Source organism: Phycodurus eques, chromosome 15 (genome assembly GCF_024500275.1).
Source record: "Phycodurus eques isolate BA_2022a chromosome 15, UOR_Pequ_1.1, whole genome shotgun sequence".
Taxonomy (NCBI): Eukaryota; Metazoa; Chordata; class Actinopteri; order Syngnathiformes; family Syngnathidae; genus Phycodurus; species Phycodurus eques.
In genome coordinates, this window is record NC_084539.1 from 16,668,993 (window position 1) to 16,688,969 (window position 19,977).

General features: G+C 39.9%; 2 protein-coding genes across 4 annotated transcripts in view; both read left to right on the plus strand.

Moving 5' to 3' along the window:
• Positions 1–9,023, plus strand: part of bcr (BCR activator of RhoGEF and GTPase) — a 94,524-nt gene extending 85,501 nt beyond the window's left edge. For both annotated transcript variants that reach the window (XM_061697585.1, XM_061697586.1), the window contains 2 exons: positions 953–1,115; positions 2,298–9,023. In XM_061697585.1, coding sequence (XP_061553569.1) covers positions 953–1,115; positions 2,298–2,387 — 253 coding nt within the window. In that variant the 3' untranslated portion in view covers positions 2,388–9,023. The remainder of the gene's footprint in view (positions 1–952; positions 1,116–2,297) is intronic.
• A 1,024-nt stretch (positions 9,024–10,047) lies between these two features.
• adora2ab (adenosine A2a receptor b) lies at positions 10,048–18,624 on the plus strand. 2 transcript variants are annotated; one of them, XM_061698593.1, is made up of 6 exons: positions 10,048–10,129; positions 10,252–10,415; positions 12,568–12,946; positions 13,130–13,261; positions 14,549–14,652; positions 16,985–18,624. In XM_061698593.1, exons 3-6 carry the CDS (start codon positions 12,747–12,749, stop codon positions 17,806–17,808), a joined length of 1,260 nt encoding a protein of 419 aa, XP_061554577.1. In that variant the 5' UTR covers positions 10,048–10,129; positions 10,252–10,415; positions 12,568–12,746; the 3' UTR covers positions 17,809–18,624. The 2 variants fall into 2 exon arrangements, with proteins under 2 accessions (XP_061554577.1, XP_061554576.1); XM_061698592.1 differs by having other exon boundaries at positions 10,057–10,415.
• Positions 18,625–19,977: the final 1,353 nt, after the last annotated feature.

Below are 19,977 nucleotides of genomic sequence, written 5' to 3' on the forward strand. Positions count from 1 at the left end.
TCAAATGTCATTCAAAAGACAGTTAACTGTTTAATTCAAAAGACCTGATGGTCATGTGGCAGTGTTATAACACTTAAAGCAAAGGATATTTTGAACACAAATCAACATGCGGACAGACAATATAACAATCCTCACAAGCATATATTCTTTATCCTTTATGGAAAAACTTCTAATGTAACTGCAGCCTACTGAGTCACTAACAGTAGTTGTGAAACGCTTCTTCATTTGTGTCTGCATGACTGTATTATACTGCCCCCCAGTGGCCAAGTCGCGCACCCCAGAAGGAGCTGCAATGAATTAGTCATGGCGCACAAACTACAACTCTATTTTTGTCAATGCAGCTCTTGTACTGGGGTTTGTTGACCAAATAGTTTGCTACATAAGCATATACCGTATCATAAGCAAGATACCCGGTGGTGTAACATTATGATCATCTACCGTTGTAAAGATTGCTTATTTTTGAACAGGTCTTACACTTGATTTTTGAGAAACTTTTTTTAATGCTCCATATGCATACACAATGTCATAAAAAAAAGGAAAACGCACAGTGGGATACATTATGGTCGTCGACCACCATGCTTTTCTTGTCATGTTTTCGTTCCCAGATTTTGTCACAGTATTCAAAACTTGCAATAGGTGGATTACACTGCAGTACTCCCCTCAATTGTCTGAGTTCATAGATGAACAATCAAATTCAAATCCACCTGTACAGTAGGATGTTATACAATGACATTGGCATATTATCTTCTGGTTACCATGGAGCTTTTGATGAATAAAAAGGCTTGAGTATTCCGTGGGCGTCAGTACAATGCAGATACATCTGTTGAGAGGCGGTGTGAAATGGATGCTGCGAGACCGTCGCTATTCATATGAATTACATCTCCCAACACGCGCACACTTCCCATCCGTCAGATTCTAATGACATTGCGTCTTTCCTCTTCTTCTGTTTTAGGGTGGCAGAGAAGGAAAGCGTCAACAAGATGTCCCTCCACAACCTGGCCACCGTGTTTGGGCCGACTCTGTTGAGGCCCGCCGAAAAGGACAGTAAGATCCCGACGAATCCCACGCAGCCCATCAGCATGGGGGACAGCTGGTCCCTGGAGGTTATGGCACAGGTCAGCCGCCGTCTCGCCATTTTACCTCTTCGATTGTGGACGATCCCTGAACTGGGGCTTTTGTTAAGTTAAAAGGCCATTGTGCTGAGTTAAATGGTCAAAGGCTGGAAAACACACCTACCTTCTTTCCCCTAACATTACAACTTGTTTTTTTTTATATGATCATAACTTTTCTTCTCCTAATCTAACAACTGAATTTGGAAACAATTCTGACTTTTTTCCCCCTAACATTGTAACTTTATTCATGTACCGTCACAACTTTTCTCCTCACATAGACCTTTTGTCTTCTAATATCACAACTTTATTTTGGGATCCTTATGCCTGTTTTCTCCTAAAGTAGCACTTTATTTTTCGTACCATTACGTTTTTCCTGGAACATTACAACTTCACTTTTTGTTTCTTCTTCCAGTACAACTTCATTTTTTATTAAGATTTTTTTTCTGATAACATTTAAATTTTTGTACCAGTAAGACTTTTCTTTGTTTAAACGTATTATTTTTCTTGTAATGTTAAAATATTTAGGAACGAATCAGTACCGATACAGTATTCGCCCTAAAAGCTCCAATGCTACACAACAATATCACATGACCAACCTGACATATTTTTGGGCTTAAAATAAAACACATTTTTCTCACCATTGAAAGACGTAATGGCATTAGCAAGTATCGAACTCGAAAAAAGTAACAACTAACAATTTTATTCGTCTAAATTTATAAATTTTGTTTTGTACCATTACATTTTATCATTTATTCTTTTTGCTTGTGATATAATAACTTTTTAGGTTATGTTGACCCACATGCAATATGACCTTTTCTCATAACACTAAAATATCATGACTCTTGTCTCTTAACATTACAACTTTATTTTTGTGCCATCATGACTTTTTCTTCCTCATGTAATAACTTTGTATTTATACGATTTTTAAATTTTCTCCTCACATTACAGCTTTAATTTTGTATCAGTACGACTTTTACCGTAAAAAAAAAAAAAAAAAATCTCATAACATTACAACTGTTTCACATTCCGATTTTTTTCTCGTTGACATTACCGCTTTTTTTTCTCTTTTTTATGTATATCAAATTTCTTTTCAGTTCAGCCCTTCCACTCTTTTATAGTTTTCTATTTGTGCTGGTATTTTCCAATAAATATTCAGATTTTTCTCCCACAAACTGCATTTCTCAGGTCCAAGTGCTGCTGTATTTCCTCCAGCTGGAGACGATCCCCACTCCGGACAGTAAACGACAGAGCATCCTCTTCTCCACGGAGGTATAGAGACAACTCTGTTTACCTCACACCTTGACCGCGATGGCTTGACGAACTGAAGGACCTCGGCTCAAACCCAGCCTTGCTGTAGTATGTTTTTGAATTGACTTCATTTCGTGAGGCTCACGTACCCGAGAAGGATTTTTTTCCCCCCAACCACAAGAGGATGCCATTGAGCCTCCAAACCTGAGTCTCTGTGTGTCCATACATTCTGGGGAATCCCATTATCTTCCATCTACATTCCTCTTGTTTTGCTCCATATTAGTCACAGAAGAACTAAAAGGCTCTTCCTGCTTGGAATTGTGTGCGTTTTTGTCTTTTGGGCCTCAATTGTCGGACCATGGTCAAGTCAAGACCTCGACAAAATGTGTCTGTCCATCACAAATGTTTCATCCCAGCACATTTTCCCAAAGGGATGACAGGAATTGGACAGTTAAACAGGACTATGTAGTTTTCCTGCTCCATGCCAAGCTTACAGTAGTCCTACCCTTGTGGGGGCAAACAAATCCTGGTTGAAGACCAATGCAGCAACTTGAAGGACTTATTAAAGTAAGAAGTTTATTCCTAATGGACCACAATTTCATTGCCTGCAGTTTGTTTCTGACCACAAAGAAACATTCCCTCTATTTGTGTCTCCAGTTAGCTTAAATATCCGGGAAGCAATATATTTTCTATCTTGGGAATTTACCCTCCGTCTTGTTACATCCTGGGACATCCTGTCAAACGTTGCTGATGTGTTTCTTGTTGTACATAATGTTAAAGTTTTACTTTTAACGGTATAATCTAAGGTGTTAAATGTAATTTATTGCAGGGTCCTGGAAGAGAGACTTTTTTTTTTTTTTTTTTTTTGTATGTGTACTTTAGGCGGTTTGATCAAAGCGGCGGTTAGCAGTTAGCCTTGACTTGAAGCCTTGCGGTGAATAAGCAGGATTTAGCCTTGTTGTTCTAGATGCTCCTGTTCTGTGCAGCCTTTTATTGCTTGTTCCAGAAGGTGGTCAGCGGCATGCTGACATGCTGCTGTGAAGAGAAAAGGCACGAGCTCTTCTTATAATGTCTGACATCCTGAAAATATCACCCGTTTGGCGGTGAGTGTAACGGCGTAACGTTCACGTCCAAATGACGTCAGCTTCTTTGCATCATCTCAGCTCCGGTGGAAGAAGTCCACGCGTGAAATGTTTGAGCATCGCACTTCCAGTTCACTCACGCTTTCTTTGGCTCACGGGCTGCCCCTACTGATGAGGAGTGTAGTCACTTTTATGTTGCTGTGGTAAATACAGTCATTTCTTATGAAAAAACACGCCCCGTGAATGTATGCGCAACAAAAACAAAACTCTGCACCATTATCACATTGACAGATCATTGTAGCTTGTGGAAGGTGTGTACAGTGGAACCTTAAATGAGACATATCGTCGCTGTCGGGCAGAAACCTCACAACTCCAAAATGACTTACTTTTTAGTAAGTGAAGTGTAGTTTGCAGAAATGAATCTGCACACAAACGTTCTTACATTCTGCACCAAAGCATTCCAGAAATCCATTTTTTTTAAAACAGGCTTACTCAAATGTATCTAACCTAACTATTTTCACTCGTTATTGTCTAAAAAAATCATCCAGACTTTGAATCTTGAGGGGACTTGATGCTGAATGTTTCCCCCACACTTTAAATGTGTTGATGATGTGTAAAATCAACAGACAACATGATCAATAGTGTTGATTTTTTATTTTTTTTTAATTTAAATTGATCATATTTGGAGAAACAAGGTTTCCACCCGACAACAAGGATATTATGCTTCCCCCGCCGCAATTAAAAACAGTCCCCAGGTATTTTATTAACATTCCTGTGACATGCTTTTATCAAAATACCCCAAGGAGCAAGAATTATAGCAGGCTTTATGCACCGTGTTTCTTGTCTTTAACCCGTTTTTAGCTGCCAACGCTGTGGAATACAACTGAGCAACTAGCCGCAGCCTGAGCCTTGCGACTACAGAGACAAATACTATTTCAAAACGCACAATACTACCAAGGTTATTTATTTTACATTCGTTTGAATGTTGAGAAAGTTAAAATTCTACTTTAAACCTGCGCAGTTCACGAAGGTAAATTTCACAAATTGGAACGGATTGTGTTTGACAGTGCAGGTTCCACTCGACAAGCCCTGCAGACATTTCTGAAGGCTAAAAATAACGCCAACGCTAACACAACATAATAGGTTTCCACTATTATTATGATACCCTACTCAAGCCTGCTTAACATCTCAACAAGAGATGCTTTAAAAATCTATTTAAATAGATCTATTTTTTTTCCCAGTAAAACATTTATTTGTCCTTGTATTAGCCCCTAGCACTAAAATGTTAGCGTGATGACTCCACAATTAACATGCGGGCATGTTATTTATTTTGTTGTCCGTGTACTTAAGAAGTTGATCCCATTCCAAAATGTCCTTACAGATTCATTTACATTGTATACTGTACACTCTCTACGTATCATGACTGAGGCTGAAAAAAATAAATGCTTTGCTTTTAAAATTAATGTACATTTGTCCCCCGCAGGCCACTAAAGAATATGCTGTATGCGCCCCCCGCAAAACACGATATTCCGAAATTAACGTCAGCGATATGCGGAACGTCACGTGACCATACCCTGAAAACTACTTAGTGGACTTGCCGTGTATGTTGCGATAACTAGCATAAATAAAGGTTAATGACATGATGGCTTGGATGACGCAACGTGCGAAAGTAGTTGTGACATGAATTTCAGTCGACAGCAGAGGGGGGGATATTGCCCAACATGGCGGCTCCCTGAGAGCCGCCATGTTGGGCGAGATGGATTTATTTATTAATCTGTTTTAATTCTTATTCTGCGAGCGCAATATTAATCAGAATATTGTGTTTAGACCATAGGGGGCACATGCAATATATTCTTCAAGTTCCCCTTTCAATTAATATGTATGGTTTTGTTTTATTTGTGTATCATTGATTCATTTTACATACACATTTTAACTTTTTTTTGGGTCACCTCATCGACAAATGACGTGGCCCATCTGTCTTTAAAAAATCAAACTTGGCTCTTGAGTATACCATATCTCACATATCATTCGAATCAATAGTACAGAATCGTTTGTGTTTTGAGCAAGGGGAATTATGAATACATATCTCACATTTCTTGTGCTTCAACATGTTGATTCTAGCATAGCAAAAGTAGAAATGCATGGTTGTGAATGACTACAACATAGCCCATCGGACTTTTGTCCTGCATTCCAAGTGGATGAAAGCACAATTGTTGTTAACACATTCACTGCCATTGACGGCTTTAGAAGTCAAATATCCATGTTAACGGGGAAGGCTGGCAGTGAATCAGTTAAGTGTCCATCAGTTTCACTTCCATGATCATTATTACGTGTAGGGTGCCACCATTGTTTACGAGCACATATTTTGGCCTTGTGTAGCACACGAACACCGTTTCAACATCCGCATTGGAGGACAGGCAGCGGCCTCCGTCCCGATTGCCTACACCGCTCCAACCCTGTCGTGCCTCAACGCAGCTTTTTTGTTTAGCCAGACGCTGACAGTGGAAACTCTCCTGTTGCCTTTTTTCGGCGAAGACAGCCGCACGTCTCTTTAAGACAGGACCTTGAGAAAGAAAAAAAACTCGGTCTTAGCTACAGCTCCTAACGACCACCCTCGTTCTCACTCCGATGCTGTAAATTGAACTCTTAAGTGTTAACAGGACGAAGGATAGTACAAATCTTGCCTGTGTACCTTACTTTAGCTCCTTTTATGCCTTTTACTTGTATTTATTTAAGCTATGTTTGAGTCTTGGCATAGAAAGTCTGCTGGGTCTATTTATTTGTAATATGTTGAAGGAATAAATTAATGTAAAACTAAAGGGAGGGGAGGGGAGGGGAGGGGGGGGGGTACTTGTTCCCAACAAGTGAAGTTTGTCACTGGTTTGTCCCACCCGCCTGCCAGCTTTTCATTGGCTCATCATCGTCACTGCTCGTGATTTTTGTTGGACAACAGACTGACCACTGTGATTGTTCAGCGAGAGGAAAGTGCAGCTTCTTGTCGGTGTAAAGGGGAACACAAAGTTTGTTTGGCGCGCATTATAGCAGAGCAGGGGTCACCAACCTTTTTGAAAGTGAGAGCTACATCTTGACTATCAGTTTGATGCACACATCTGAAATACACTGGTGCCTTGAGATACGACTTTAATTTGTTCCGTGACCACGCTCTTAACGCCAAAGAGTCAAATCACAAATCATCTTTCCTGACAATTAAATAGGATTAAAGGAAGAGTTTTTGCCACATATTTCGTTCTGTTTGCATTTGTGTATATCATTTTTGCTTCATTCAATGGACATTGTGCTGCTCCTCCTGGTGTGTGTGCCTTGGAAAACCTGGGGGCAGTTTGATATAGACATAGAAACACATGAAGAACTTCACAACTGACTCGGTAAGCTGCAGTAATATTATTCATTTTCACAAAAGATAACGAAAATATACCATGAGTGTTGTTATATTATCTGTCTACACGTGTTGCTCCACCATTTGTGTTGAAGTATCCATTTCTTAAAGGGTTATAACACCGCGATACTGATGCTAATCGATAGCACATCTATGGCATTTTTCATTATTTGGTTGTTTTTTTTATTTGGTTGTTTCGAATACACAGCTGCAGTATGTCACGCTTATCTCAAGGCACCGATGTATCGAATGAGGGTAAATCATCTCATTGTCGTTGCACCTGCTTTCTTGACTCCACGAGCGAGTTTGTTTGGGCATTTGCTACAATACTGACCTTTGAACTATACGTTTTTTTTTTAAACTATTGTCATTTCCAAATGTACACCAGTGCTAGTGTGATTTTAAAAATAATAGCAACATTATCAAAATGTGACGCATCTCACTGGTAAGCTGTTAATTTAGAACAGGCCCAGCGACTGTTCATGCCGTCGTCGGGGGCTACCTGGTGCCCGTGGGCACCATGTTGGTGAACCCTGTGGCAGAGAGTACTTTATTGTGGCATCCACTGTGGGATCAATTCGGCCAGGCTGGAAAAAAAAAAGACAAAAAAAAACAAAAAACAATAAAAAGATAATTGTAGCAATTATTTTTGTAATAGTTTTAGTAGTAGTAATAATAATTATTACAGTAGTAGTACCACTTAGGACATTATATGATAATTAAAAAATGCAATGATAATATTTTCGGTGATTATTGGTATTGTTATTTCCTAATCATTTGATTACTATTAGGAATAATAAATATTATGATATGAGAATAAAGTCATATTAGGGAGAAAAAACTTCCAATATTCCCTGAATAAGGGGTTAGGGTTTTTTTATTTTTAGAAGAAAAAAATACATTTTATTTTTTAAAATATTTTTATTCAATATGTAAGTTTTTCCACGTTCGTTTCTCATATTTTTGTCGTAATAGTATTGTTTACAAAGGAAAAAGAATTAGATAAACCCAATGTTAGAGAGTGGAAGAATTTTCAAAAAAAATTCTTACGAGAAAAAGTTTGCAACAGTACAAAAATATTCTTAAATCTTAACATTCAAACTTCATTATGGTTAAATTCAGACTTTTTCCTTGGAAAATTAGAGGTTTTTCTTGTAATATTACCAGAAAAAAAGTCTTACAGAGCTGAATGTAATATTATGGCAGTGTGAAGAAAGAAAATGAAAAGAAAATGTCATGAGCATATCATAGTCTTACCAGGAAAAAAGTTGAGTTCATTCGGAGAACAAAGTTTAAATTTTATTCTTAGTTTTGACTAAATAATATACAGCCGCATTTCAGACTTGTCATAGATTAACTTCATTTTTATATTCTGACTTTTTTCATAAATATTTTTACATTCTACTTCATAAAATTGCAATGTTTTTCTAGTAAGATTCCCACTTTTTTTCTTGAAAAAAAGCAACTTTTTTTCTCTTAAAAAATTAAAAGTTTTTCTCATCAAATTACACATTTTTCTTGGAAAAAATAACTTTCAGAATATCCTTTCTGATAACGATTTCTTCTCCTAATATCACTGTTATTGTCCAATTTTTGTCCTCTTAAAAGTATTTCACACAATATTCTTGTAGCGTTTGTTTTTTTTGTTTTTTTAACTTTCAGTCTGGCTCGAATACTCCTTCATATGAGCGGTGAATGCACTTTAGAGGAGAGTTTTGTAATAATCTATGTTTTGGGGTCTGTTTATGGTCAGTGTAACTGCATGTCCCCTCCTCAATGCACACTCACTACAACCTCAAGTCTTACTTTTGTACATAATGAAGTAAATACAGTAAAAGGGTTTAGTTTTCTGCGGGAGAGGCAGGCTGAAGATGAGAAAATGTTTGATTTATAAATAACTTCACAATTCCAATTCAGTGTTGTTCTTGGAATGCCGCCTTTCTGCTTCGTCACACGTCGATCTTGTGTTCTTTTGGCTGCTTGGACGTTTCAAGTGAGGTCAATCTGTTATTGGGACTTGCTGGCCAATCACAAACTCTTTTTTGTATCCCCGCCCCCTTGGATTTTTTGGACTCATTTGGCGTTCTGCTCGTAGAACTGTACAAAATAATACTGTACTCTGAGGACGAACATGTTTGGAAAGAATTTGCAGCCAATGTTTGTACACAAATGTTAAAATAAAATCTCCTGTATCTACATACTTGAGCTGTGTGTTCTTCCACTGTGGCCTTGGTTTCCATCTACCTTTTTATGGTTATTTGTCGTTATTGATCAAATAATCCTGAAGCGTCAGTGTGTGAGCAGCACTTTACACACTGATCCTGCTCCACATGCATTCTGACCTACTTTCTACTGCAGTAGTAGTGGTCAAACTTTTTACAAGCAAATACTGCCTCAAAAAAAAAAAAATACTCCAAGTACTACCATCATGACCAATACTAAAATTGCAGTACGCCTAAATCGGGTGTCAAACTAGTTTTTGTCATGGGCCACATCGTAGTTATGACTTCCCTCGAAGGGCCGCGACGACTGTGAACCCATATAAATGAAATATTACCTCATATACTGTAATTACATACAGTATACGGAACACATTTGAATATATATATATATATATATAATATTTCTTATAATGGCTCTTCACTTACTGTATGTATTTGACACAATTACAGTATAAGTCTGATGCCTTTTAAACAGTACTTGTCAGTATCTTACATATAAAGAACAAGTGAATAATAGACCAAAATATAGTATGTACTAAACATTTTCTTACATATTAGTATAAGCCAGATATACAGTACTTAAGTTTGTACCGTGTACAGTCAGTATAAGCGAGCTTTCTTCTTATACATACGTAAGTAACAAGTAAAAACCAAAACTGCATATTTGTCATAATAAGCCGAGTTTTCTCGGTATATGATCATTAGAAGGGAACTTTGAGGATGCTTGCTTACTTCAAAGTAAGCATTTGAAGTCATGCGTTGTTGGTATGTTTTCTTCCCTCGTGACACACGCGCACACACACACACACACACGTTGCTTTATTGTCTCACTGTAAGCAGCGGGATCGATTGGCAGCGCAGAGGAGGCAGAGCCCCTTTATCACCATGTGCAGGATGTCCTTATCATTTCCTCCACGCCGACGGCCTGTATGATCATCACCATTTTGTGTGTGTATGTGGGGTTTTTTTTGTTTTTTTTTCTGCCTAAGCAGCCATCTGGAAGGACAAACAAGACAGCTGTCCCCTGGTCACTATAGTTTCACTTGAAGCCTGTAAACGTCACACTCGGTGAAGGGAATCCACATTATTTTACTGTAACTTTACATCATTCATGTTTGTGTAGAATATCACACCTCCCCGGTTGTTCTGTTCCCAAGCAGCTGGATAAAGCATTTTTGCAATTCCTGTAGGTGCTGAGAAGGATTCGGACACGGTGAACAAAAGAAAAAAGAGGACTTTGGTCCAGTGTACGTGTCAGTCGGGATCAGCGTGGGTTTTATGTGTGCACGAGGCCGTGAAAGGATAACAATGAATGGAAAATGTGCGCAGAGGATGGAGCCACCGTCTAACACAGGTAAGAAATGTACATGTGCGTCTGTCAATTGGTATATTGTGCAAAAAAAGTGCTTTAAATCAGTAGTTCAATTAAAAACGGGAAACTTATATCCAGGAGATTCAATACACAGTTTAGGAATTGGCTCTTTGCCCAAACATGTTTAATTCATCTAAATTATTGAATTGAGCTACTGAAATCATTTATTAAAAGTGTAAATTTAACTAATTGGGCTAATTTCAGTTAACGAATGCTGTGTGATTTGAAACACTGATGTAGTTATCCTAACAATATGTTTATGAATTTGTTTTAACTCACACTTATTGCTGTGTCATGTGAGCTATTATCCACCTGAGCAAGAATTAGGTCATATTTACACTAGTCTTTTTTTTTTTTTTTAATTAACATTAAGACAACAAGCGATCACTTTCATGATGAGAGATGTTTTCTTCTTTGCTCAAAAGCTATTAAAAGAAATATACAAGCATCCTTTTCAATGTTATTATGATCATCATTACTAATTGTCAGTATAATTACAAATTGAGGAAAACCGTGAGGAAAAAGGTCTTTGGCAACAATGATACAAAAAAAGGTATGTTGTGTTTTGAGATATTTTAAGGAAAAGTTAGGTTGTGAGTCTTAATATGTTTGTCATGTTTGTAATTGCAAATTGAATTAATGTAATGTTACCTCTTTATTCTAATAAACAAGATTTGTTTTCTCATAACATTCTCACTTTACGCTTGTAATATTACAACTTATTTCTTCATAAAATTATGAATTTTCTCATCAGGTTATGACTTAATTGTCTAGTATTCTCAGAGTTTTTCCTTCGCACTGTGGCCTTAATAAACCTTTTGTAAAATCCCTTCCTTCATATACGACCCCAATTCCAATGAAGTTGGGACGTTGCGTTAAACATAAATAAAAACAGAATACAATGATTTGCAAATCATGTTCAACCTATATTTAATTGAATGCACTACAAAGACAATATATTTTATGTTTAAAGCTCAAAAGTTCAAAAGCCAGCATCTGTGACGGTAATGTGCTGTGTTAGTGCCAATGGTATGGATAACTTGCACATCTGTGAAGGCACCACTAATGCTGAAATGTACATACATGTTTTGGAGAAACATATGCTGCCATCCAAGCAGCGTCTTTTTCATGGACTCTCCTGCTTATTTCAGCAAGACAATCCCAAACCACATTCTGCACGTGTTACAACAGCGTGGCCTCGTAGTAAAAGAGTGCGGGTACTACACTGGCCAGCCTGGAGTCCATTGAAAATATGTGGCGCCTTATGAAGCGTAAAATACGACAACGGAGGCTCCAGACTGTTGAACAGCTGAAGCTGTACATCAAGCAAGAATGGGAAAGAATTCCACCTACAAAGCTTCAACAATTAGTGTCCTCAGTTCCCAAACGTTTATTGAATGTTCTTAAAAGAAAAGGTGATGTAACACAGTGGTAAACATGACCTTGTCGCAGCTTTTTTGGAACGTGTTACAGCCATAAAATTCGAAGCTAATGATTATTTGCTAAAAACAATCATGTTTATCAGTTTGAACATTAAATATCTTGTCTTTGTAGTGTATTCAATTACATATAGGTTGAACATGATTTGCAAATCATTGTATTCTGTTTTTATCTATGTTTAACACAACGCCACAACTTCATTGGAATTGGGGTTGTAGTATGTATGATTCTAAACATGTTAAGAAGTATGTGACATTGAGTATGACCTCACATGATGTGGAAAGACATCTTAACAGTCTCTCACTCCCATCTCACCTCACGTTTCTACCGTGTTAGCAAAACAGCTTAAGTGGAACTTCAAGGCAAACAATAATAGCACAAGAACTTTCACATACTGCTGAATTATTTTGATTTTGTCATTATCAGTAAAGTGGAAGGGCGAAGAATGATACTGTGCGTGTGCACTGAGGTTTCAGGAAACATGTTCCCAGAATAAAAAAAGCTTTATTGTCTGCGTTGGACCTGTGTGAGAAGCAAACTGCCCCCCTGTCATGTAGAGATAGATGGCTTTTAAATTGTGTGTGTGTGTGTGTGTGTGTGTGTGTGTGTGTGTCTGTGCGCGCGCGCGTTTCAGTGGGGGAACCTGCTGTTTGTACAGGAGATCAGACTGTGTTCTCTGTGCTTCCCTCGCCAGATAACCGCCCTTAAATTGGCAGCCAAAACCTCCCCGGACAGAAACTTCGTCATCAAGCTAAGAGGAAAAAGGTATGCGTGAGTGTCGCCGCCAGTGACGTCCGGGGTGGCCGCTTCCTGTCCCTTCTGCAAATGTAGCCGTGGGATGCGAAGAAAGCCGCAAGAGAGGACAACAGAACCATGCTGAAGAATGACCAGCTGGTCTACATTGGCCTGGAGCTGGTGATCGCCTGTCTGGCCGTGGCCGGGAACATCCTGGTGTGCTGGGCCGTGTGCCTCAACTCCAACCTGCAAAGCATCACCAACTTGTTCGTGGTGTCGCTGGCGGCGGCCGACATCGCCGTGGGCCTGCTGGCCATCCCTTTCGCCATCACTATCAGGTATCTTTGAAACCTTTCACGTTTGTTCGGTTGGATGCCGATGTCTTGAACTGCTGACGCCGGGCATCTTATTGCAGGGTTTTTCCCATACTTAACAATGGTCTAAAATGTATTGGCGTGGAGTGTTGTTATTTTATTCATTCTTGATTTTTCTACTATATTTTCCATAAAACCCGACACCAGTACTGGCTTTTGCGCCGACTTCCACGGATGCCTCTTCATTGCTTGCTTCGTCTTGGTGTTGACCCAGAGCTCCATCTTCAGCCTGCTGGCCATCGCCGTGGACCGATACGTCGCCATCAAAAACCCACTCAGGTAGGGCGGAAGAACAAGTAGTTGCCACTTTTAATCGGGCCAGCGCCACCAGATTTATTTTGGATTTAATGTGTGTCTTTCGTGTGTGTAAATAATCATCTCTCATTATTGTTATCCTGCTGTTGTGGAAATAGAATCCATAGTGTGTGTCTATTTTATCCTTTGATTACTTTTTTCAGTGTTCTCTGGTCCAGTCAGAATTAAGACCAATGAACTCTGCCTAGTAACACGTGTCCAGACAAACGTGTGACTTGACCGGAGCAATTCAGTTCATCTGGGAGTAGGGGAGAAAAGAAAAAAAGGCATATTCTAGTTTTACCGTTTGTCTTAAATAAACCTAACATGTATGAACATACAAAATCCAGGGAGTACGCAGCTGAGATTCAAACCCCAAACTTTAGAACTGTAAAGCAAAGATGCTGACCACTAAACCCTCCGTACTGCCCACTATCAGTGTCCCTTTCTTCGAAACACAAAACCATTTTAAACATAAATGTCCGTTAAAAAAAGAAAAAGGAAGCTGCATAAATTAACAGCGGGCGTGATGTGTCGCAATGACACCCCACTGACTCCTGTTGTTTAAACGCGCTTCATTAAGGCTTTTGTTTTTATCTAGAACTACAGTACCGAACATTCCTCCACCCTGAGAGGATATTCCATCTCGCATAAGCTACAGCAGGTGACTCATTTGCATAAGCAGCTTGCATAATGGCTTGGTTTTTCCTTTGCGTCCGGCACCAAAAAGCTGCTAGTTAATCCTTCATTAGAACTTGCTTTAGTCTAGGGTAGGGGACCCTACGGCCCGTAAGACCATCCTCCTCTTTAGGCTCGTGGGTGAGCTGGAACCTATCCCAGCTGACTGTGCGAGAAGCAGGGTACACCCAGGACTGGTCACCATTCAAACTCACATTCACACCTATGAACAAGTTAGTCTTCAGTTAACCTACCATACATGTTTTTTTTTTGGTATGTGGGAGGAGCCTGGAGTAACTGGAGAAAGCCAACACAAACCTCACCCAGCAGGTCCTGAGCCCAGATTCAAACCCAGATCCCCACGACTATAATGCAGACATGATCAGCACTATATTCCACTGTGCTGCCTCTGGCAAAGCCAAAAACGTTTAACGTTCAAATCGTCATAATATACAACAAATATACAGTATATCATGTTTTTTTTTTCTCACAAATGTACTCGCAGGATTTTGTCAAAACTGAAACAGCCCCTAAATAACCATTAGAATATTGTATTCTCCTAAAACAACTTTGGTGTTTGTCCTCATTTTACAGGTACAATAGCCTGGTAACAGGCCAGAGGGCGAAGGGCATCATTGCATTGTGCTGGCTCCTCTCAGTGGGCATCGGCCTGACACCGATGCTGGGCTGGAATAAAGGTTTGTTGTTTTTCAATATAGCTAAAATGTAAAATTGAAAAATCAGAGCAGACTGCTGGATCTGGAGATCCAGCAGTCTCACAAGTGGTCCTTGTTAGAAAAATATCTGTTGAAAATTGTTGTCATCCACAAATATCAAATGTCCAGTAGTTATATTTAACTTCTGTGGAATACCCGTTTAAAAAAAAAAAAAAAGACTTAGAAATGGATACACACGCTTGCCAGTTTGTCATCTCAACCGGTGAAGATTAACTACTAAACCATTGACTGAGTGGACGAGTAAGTGTATGTGTATTGATCTAACCTTCACCACTCCTTGTTGTGATGGTCAGTTGCAGCCTCACATGCATGTCCAGTAAATCCCGCCCCTTGTTATTGATACAACAGGGTCAAGCGTTCTAATAATATTCTGTCGGTCACCAGTCGTAAAGACCCTAACCCTAACCCTCTTCGCTGATAAATATCTTTACTTCAAAGACTAATACCAGACCCAGGCCACTAACGTATACAAGTGAGAGCCTCTGGCAGGCAGCTTAATGTATATCTCCCTTTTTTACACTCCAAAGGAATGATACCATACGTGGTTCGGAAAGTGCATCTAAGTCGGAGCATAAATTGTAGAGTTTTCCATACAAACACTGGTTAGCGTGTCCTAACTAAGCCTTGTTGCATGAACTGATGAAGCCTGCTCGGATGAGAGCCAAAATGTCTTCTAAGACAAACAGAACAGTCCAGTTGCTTGCGATCAATTCAATTCCCTGAGAATTTCGACATTCTAGTTGTTTTGAAAGGCTGCAACGTCACAGCTTTCTGTTAAGGGTGATAAGGCAAATAGTCTCGCTAGAATAGAGCTGCCCTGCTCTGAGCAGCTCTCCACATTCACAATGAGAGCAATTGGTAGTAAGCTGGCAATCTTTAAAGCAGTCACTTGCGGATCATTAATGTGATATGTTCACAAATTGGAACTTTGTCATGGGGCAAAGTGTGGAGGAAACAATTATGCTTCTGAAAAGGAATTCACTTTCATCACAAAATAAATTTGATTACTAGTTTAGTTGCAAATAGTTCCTTTGTGTCATTACATATATAGAAAGTGATATGTAAAACCCGTTTATTATTATTAGTAGTAGTCATAGTAGCTCTCAAGGGCGCCACACCCGGGGGATGTGACGCCCACTCTTCGCACATCAAATGTTATTTTTAGTGTATTTTGCAGACTGCAAATGAATGATGAGCCACAAATGGCCCTCGGGCCGTAGTTTGGACACCACTGCCCAAACCACTACTACAGCGTGCTGTCCCTCTACAAACAAACAACTTCAAATGTTATTTGTTCAGTCCCTATTAAGTGAAAGCAAAGAATACATTTTGTTTGAAAATAATTGCTGAAAACGTTGGGAAAGACTGAAAACTATATATGTTGTACTGAATATAGTGTTAAACTGTTTTACACCGTTTCAGTTTTCATGATTTTTTTTTTTGGGGTGGGGGGGCCCTACTTGGGCGTTCGGCATGAATTGCCCCCACTCCACTATCTAAAAACCTGAGCGCATTCGTTCACATCAGTGGTTATCTGACGCAATTGCAAGTTAGTTAGCCCTTTTCTACCTCTACATCATGCAGTTAGCTAGCTAGCTATGCCAACACCCCGGGGGGGAAATGCATAGTCCATGGATGCCACAGTTTACGGAACAGCTGTACGATGTTGTTATTTAAATTCCCAAGTGAAGAGGTCATGCCGCGGATGAGCCCCCCCCCCCCCCATCCACCCATCCATCCATTTTCTGAGCCGCTTCTCCTCACTAGGGTCGCGGGCGTGCTGGAGCCTATCCCAACTGTCATCGGGCAGGAGGCGGGGTACACCCTGAACTGGTTGCCAGCCAATCGCAGGGCACATAGAAACAAACAACCATTCGCACTCAGTCATGCCTACGGGCAATTTAGAGTCTCCAATTAATGCATGTTTTTGGGATGTGGGAGGAAACCGGAGTGCCCGGAGAAAACCCACGCAGGCACGGGGAGAACATGCAAACTCCACACAGGCGGGGTTGGGGATTGAACCCGGGTCCTCAGAACTGTGAGGCTGATGCTCTAACCAGTCGGCAACCGTGCCGCTCATTTTATACCATTGGTGATTTTTTGTTTGGTTTTTTTTTTCATTGAAATTTGGCAGGGTTGTTAAAAAACGTTTTCTCTGTGGTGTGTCAAATTTAGAAGACATTTATTTTTACATTACATGGATTTTCATATATGTTAAAATGAGACTAATGCAGCGGATGTAATATTGAATTTCGTGATAAAAGTGCTTCCCGTCTGTTTCACTCTTGCACAGGATGGAACTCCACCTCCAGCAGTTGTCCCGAAGGCTTGACCGAGTGCCTCTTCGAGGGCGTGGTTACGATGGACTACATGATCTACTTCAACTTCTTTGGCTGCGTGCTGCTGCCCCTGGTGGTCATGCTGGTAGTGTACGCTCATATCTTCATGGCTGCCCGGCGCCAGCTCCACCTGATGGTCCTCAAAAAGGTCATCCCCGTTCCCTCTCCCGCTGAAAAAAGGTCCTCGTTTCGCTCCACCCTGCAGAAGGAGGTCCACGCTGCGAAATCACTCGCCATCATCGTGGGCCTGTTTGCTTTTTGTTGGCTCCCCGTGCACATCATCAACTGTTTCAACTACCTGTGCGACAGCTGCCAGCGTCCGCACATCTGGGTGTTGAACATCGCCATCATCCTGTCCCACGCCAACTCCGTCGTCAACCCCTTCATCTACGCCTATCGCATCCGAGAGTTCCGACAGACGTTTCGGAGGATCCTCCGCCAACACATTCTCGGCCAAAGGGACGGCCACGGCCGAGACACAAATAGCAGCAGCATCAAGCGAACGTCCTCGCACATCAGTAAAGATGACACGTCGTGCGGCACCGTGGTGAACAGTTACGTCCTTGACTCCATTCAGTGGACGTCGACTTTGGGCGCTCTACCAAACAGTTGTATACCCAATGGGAACCTTGCAGCACAGCAGCAGCAACGCACACACCCGGAAGGGACCAACAATGTCGAAATGAGAGACACGAGTGGAAGTTGTATTTCCTTTGTCAATGTTCAAGCTCTCTCCTTCATACGTACCCATTCCACAGAATTAACAGAAGTGTTGTAGCAAAAACTATATCACCAGAGTTAATCAGCATAACATGGCTAATTGTGCGAATGTGAAATATGGAAAAATATATCTCATACATTCTAAACACTTTTTTCAAAATAAAGATAATGGAAGTAAATACTCTATAATCTGTTCCATGGCCAAACGGCAGCCTCCATGAAAAACACTTCAGTCAATATCACCATAAATTGCCTTTGATAACTTTCCCCATTTCACACAAAAACTGAGATTTTTTTCTTTCCATTCCATGTATTAAGTGTATATGCAATGCTGTTAGAATTGCAAGCTCACACTTTTGTTGTTGTTGTTTTTAATAAATTAACTTCAAGCAGACAAAGTACATGCAAACAGCAAAATATTGTGTGAATTCTGTTGCTGGACAATGACGGCGTGGACATTTTTGGCTAATGTTAACATTTTATGAGCACATGGTAGCGACATGATTCAGTTAGAAAGCTGACTGTGTCCTGTTCAACAAATTTATTTCAAATTTATGAAAGGTTTAAAAATCAATTGATATTTCACTATGACAGAGTGGACATACAATGTTTGATAACTCCACAAATAATATGATAAAAGTATGCAACATAAATGCTTACGCTGCATCTACGCACTATTGCAGCCTCCATTGAAAATGACAAAATGCTTTTCCTATGGTCATAATGTCACTGAAAACAGATTTCTAAAGGGGCCGTTACTCCATAATGACAGGGTGGACCGTAATTTCAGCGACACATGCAAAATGTTCGATGTGATAATAAAACCATGTTATAAAAATTCGATTTAGTGTAATTTAACCACTGCAGTGTGGGACATGCCAAAATCGTGTGAATTTAATAAGGAGGGGGGATGGGGGGGGGGGGGGGGGGATGAGATGCGATTCTGATACTGATCGGTACGTGAGTGGATCTATTGCAATGAGATACAGCCACTCAAAAATATCCTGGAAAATCCTTGACTTTTTTGCTTCATCACCAGGCTGTGTTTTAAAATAAGTAAATATATAAATACTTTGCATATCTTTACCTACAATGCACCAATGGATTGGTTTTAGAATTTTTAATAAATTAAATGTGAAGAACAGACAGTAAACGGGGGCCATTGCATCCTTGGACTTTTCTGTATGCGGCCCTTGAAAGAAAACTTTGCACACCCCTGCTCTAAATTGTCCATAGGTGTGAGGGTGAATGATTGTTTGTGTTCTGTGATTGGCTGGCAACCAGACCAAAGTCTGCTGGATTAACCTCCCGCTCACGCCTGATGAGGGCAAGTGTGATAGAAAATGGGGATGAATGAAAATATGACAAATATGTTGGAAATTCGTGTCTCTGTTATTGTGCATAGCCTGATTTCGATGTTGGCATTGGCTGATATCACTCAAGAAAACACTCCTTACTTGTCTGTTGCAAATTAAACTTTTTACAGTCTGAATTTTTGAGTTGCATTAAATAAATTATGTATGTTGCCCATGCTGATTTTTACCATCTTATTTGCGTTTTCAAAGCCTGACTTGTTGATACACCAGATATGTATTCATCAACTGTTTTAGAAAGTGTAGATAAATCAAGGTGGAGAACGCAATGTTTAAAGGGAAGTCATCTTTTACCAAGGAACTTCCTTAATTGCAAGAGTTTGATGAGTGATTTGATAACTGCTAAGCAACATGTCGCCGCTTCACTGATTTGTACGTTGAATTCACCAATTGCAGCCAAAACAAAGAGCTTGTTTTATCAGGTCAAATATGAGACCATATGCCTGCAACGGGGCCGCTTTCAGAGTCACATTTGTAGACATAGACAGCAATGAAAAACACATACACACACACAGTACACATCATCCTACACTACAGACCACTCAGCGAGACGTGTTTACACAGCAGCATCGCACTGACGCCAGCCGTAGCGCTTAATGCAATGGAAATCAAATGCGGGTTTATTTGATGATCTCTTTTATTGTGCCATTACACTTTCTATTTCCTCATTATAATCTCTTTAACTTTCAGAAAGACTGACATTTAACATTTATTTGCCTTACAAGGTCATGTTTCCAGGAACGTGGCCTTGTAGCTTTTGTTCATTTCCAGTATTTACACTATTTTTATGCTTTACTCATGTCTTGATAATGGGGTCAAATACAAGAATTTCAGATGGATTTTGTATTATAAGC

Bases quoted from the DNA above. Each gene is read 5' to 3' on its own strand.
- adora2ab (XM_061698593.1), top strand. From the start codon at position 12,747: ATGCTGAAGAATGACCAGCTGGTCTACATTGGCCTGGAGCTGGTGATC. The intron at 13,262-14,548 runs GTAGGGCGGAAG...CTCATTTTACAG, and splicing joins GCCATCAAAAACCCACTCAG to GTACAATAGCCTGGTAACAG. The intron at 14,653-16,984 runs GTTTGTTGTTTT...ACTCTTGCACAG, and splicing joins GATGCTGGGCTGGAATAAAG to GATGGAACTCCACCTCCAGC.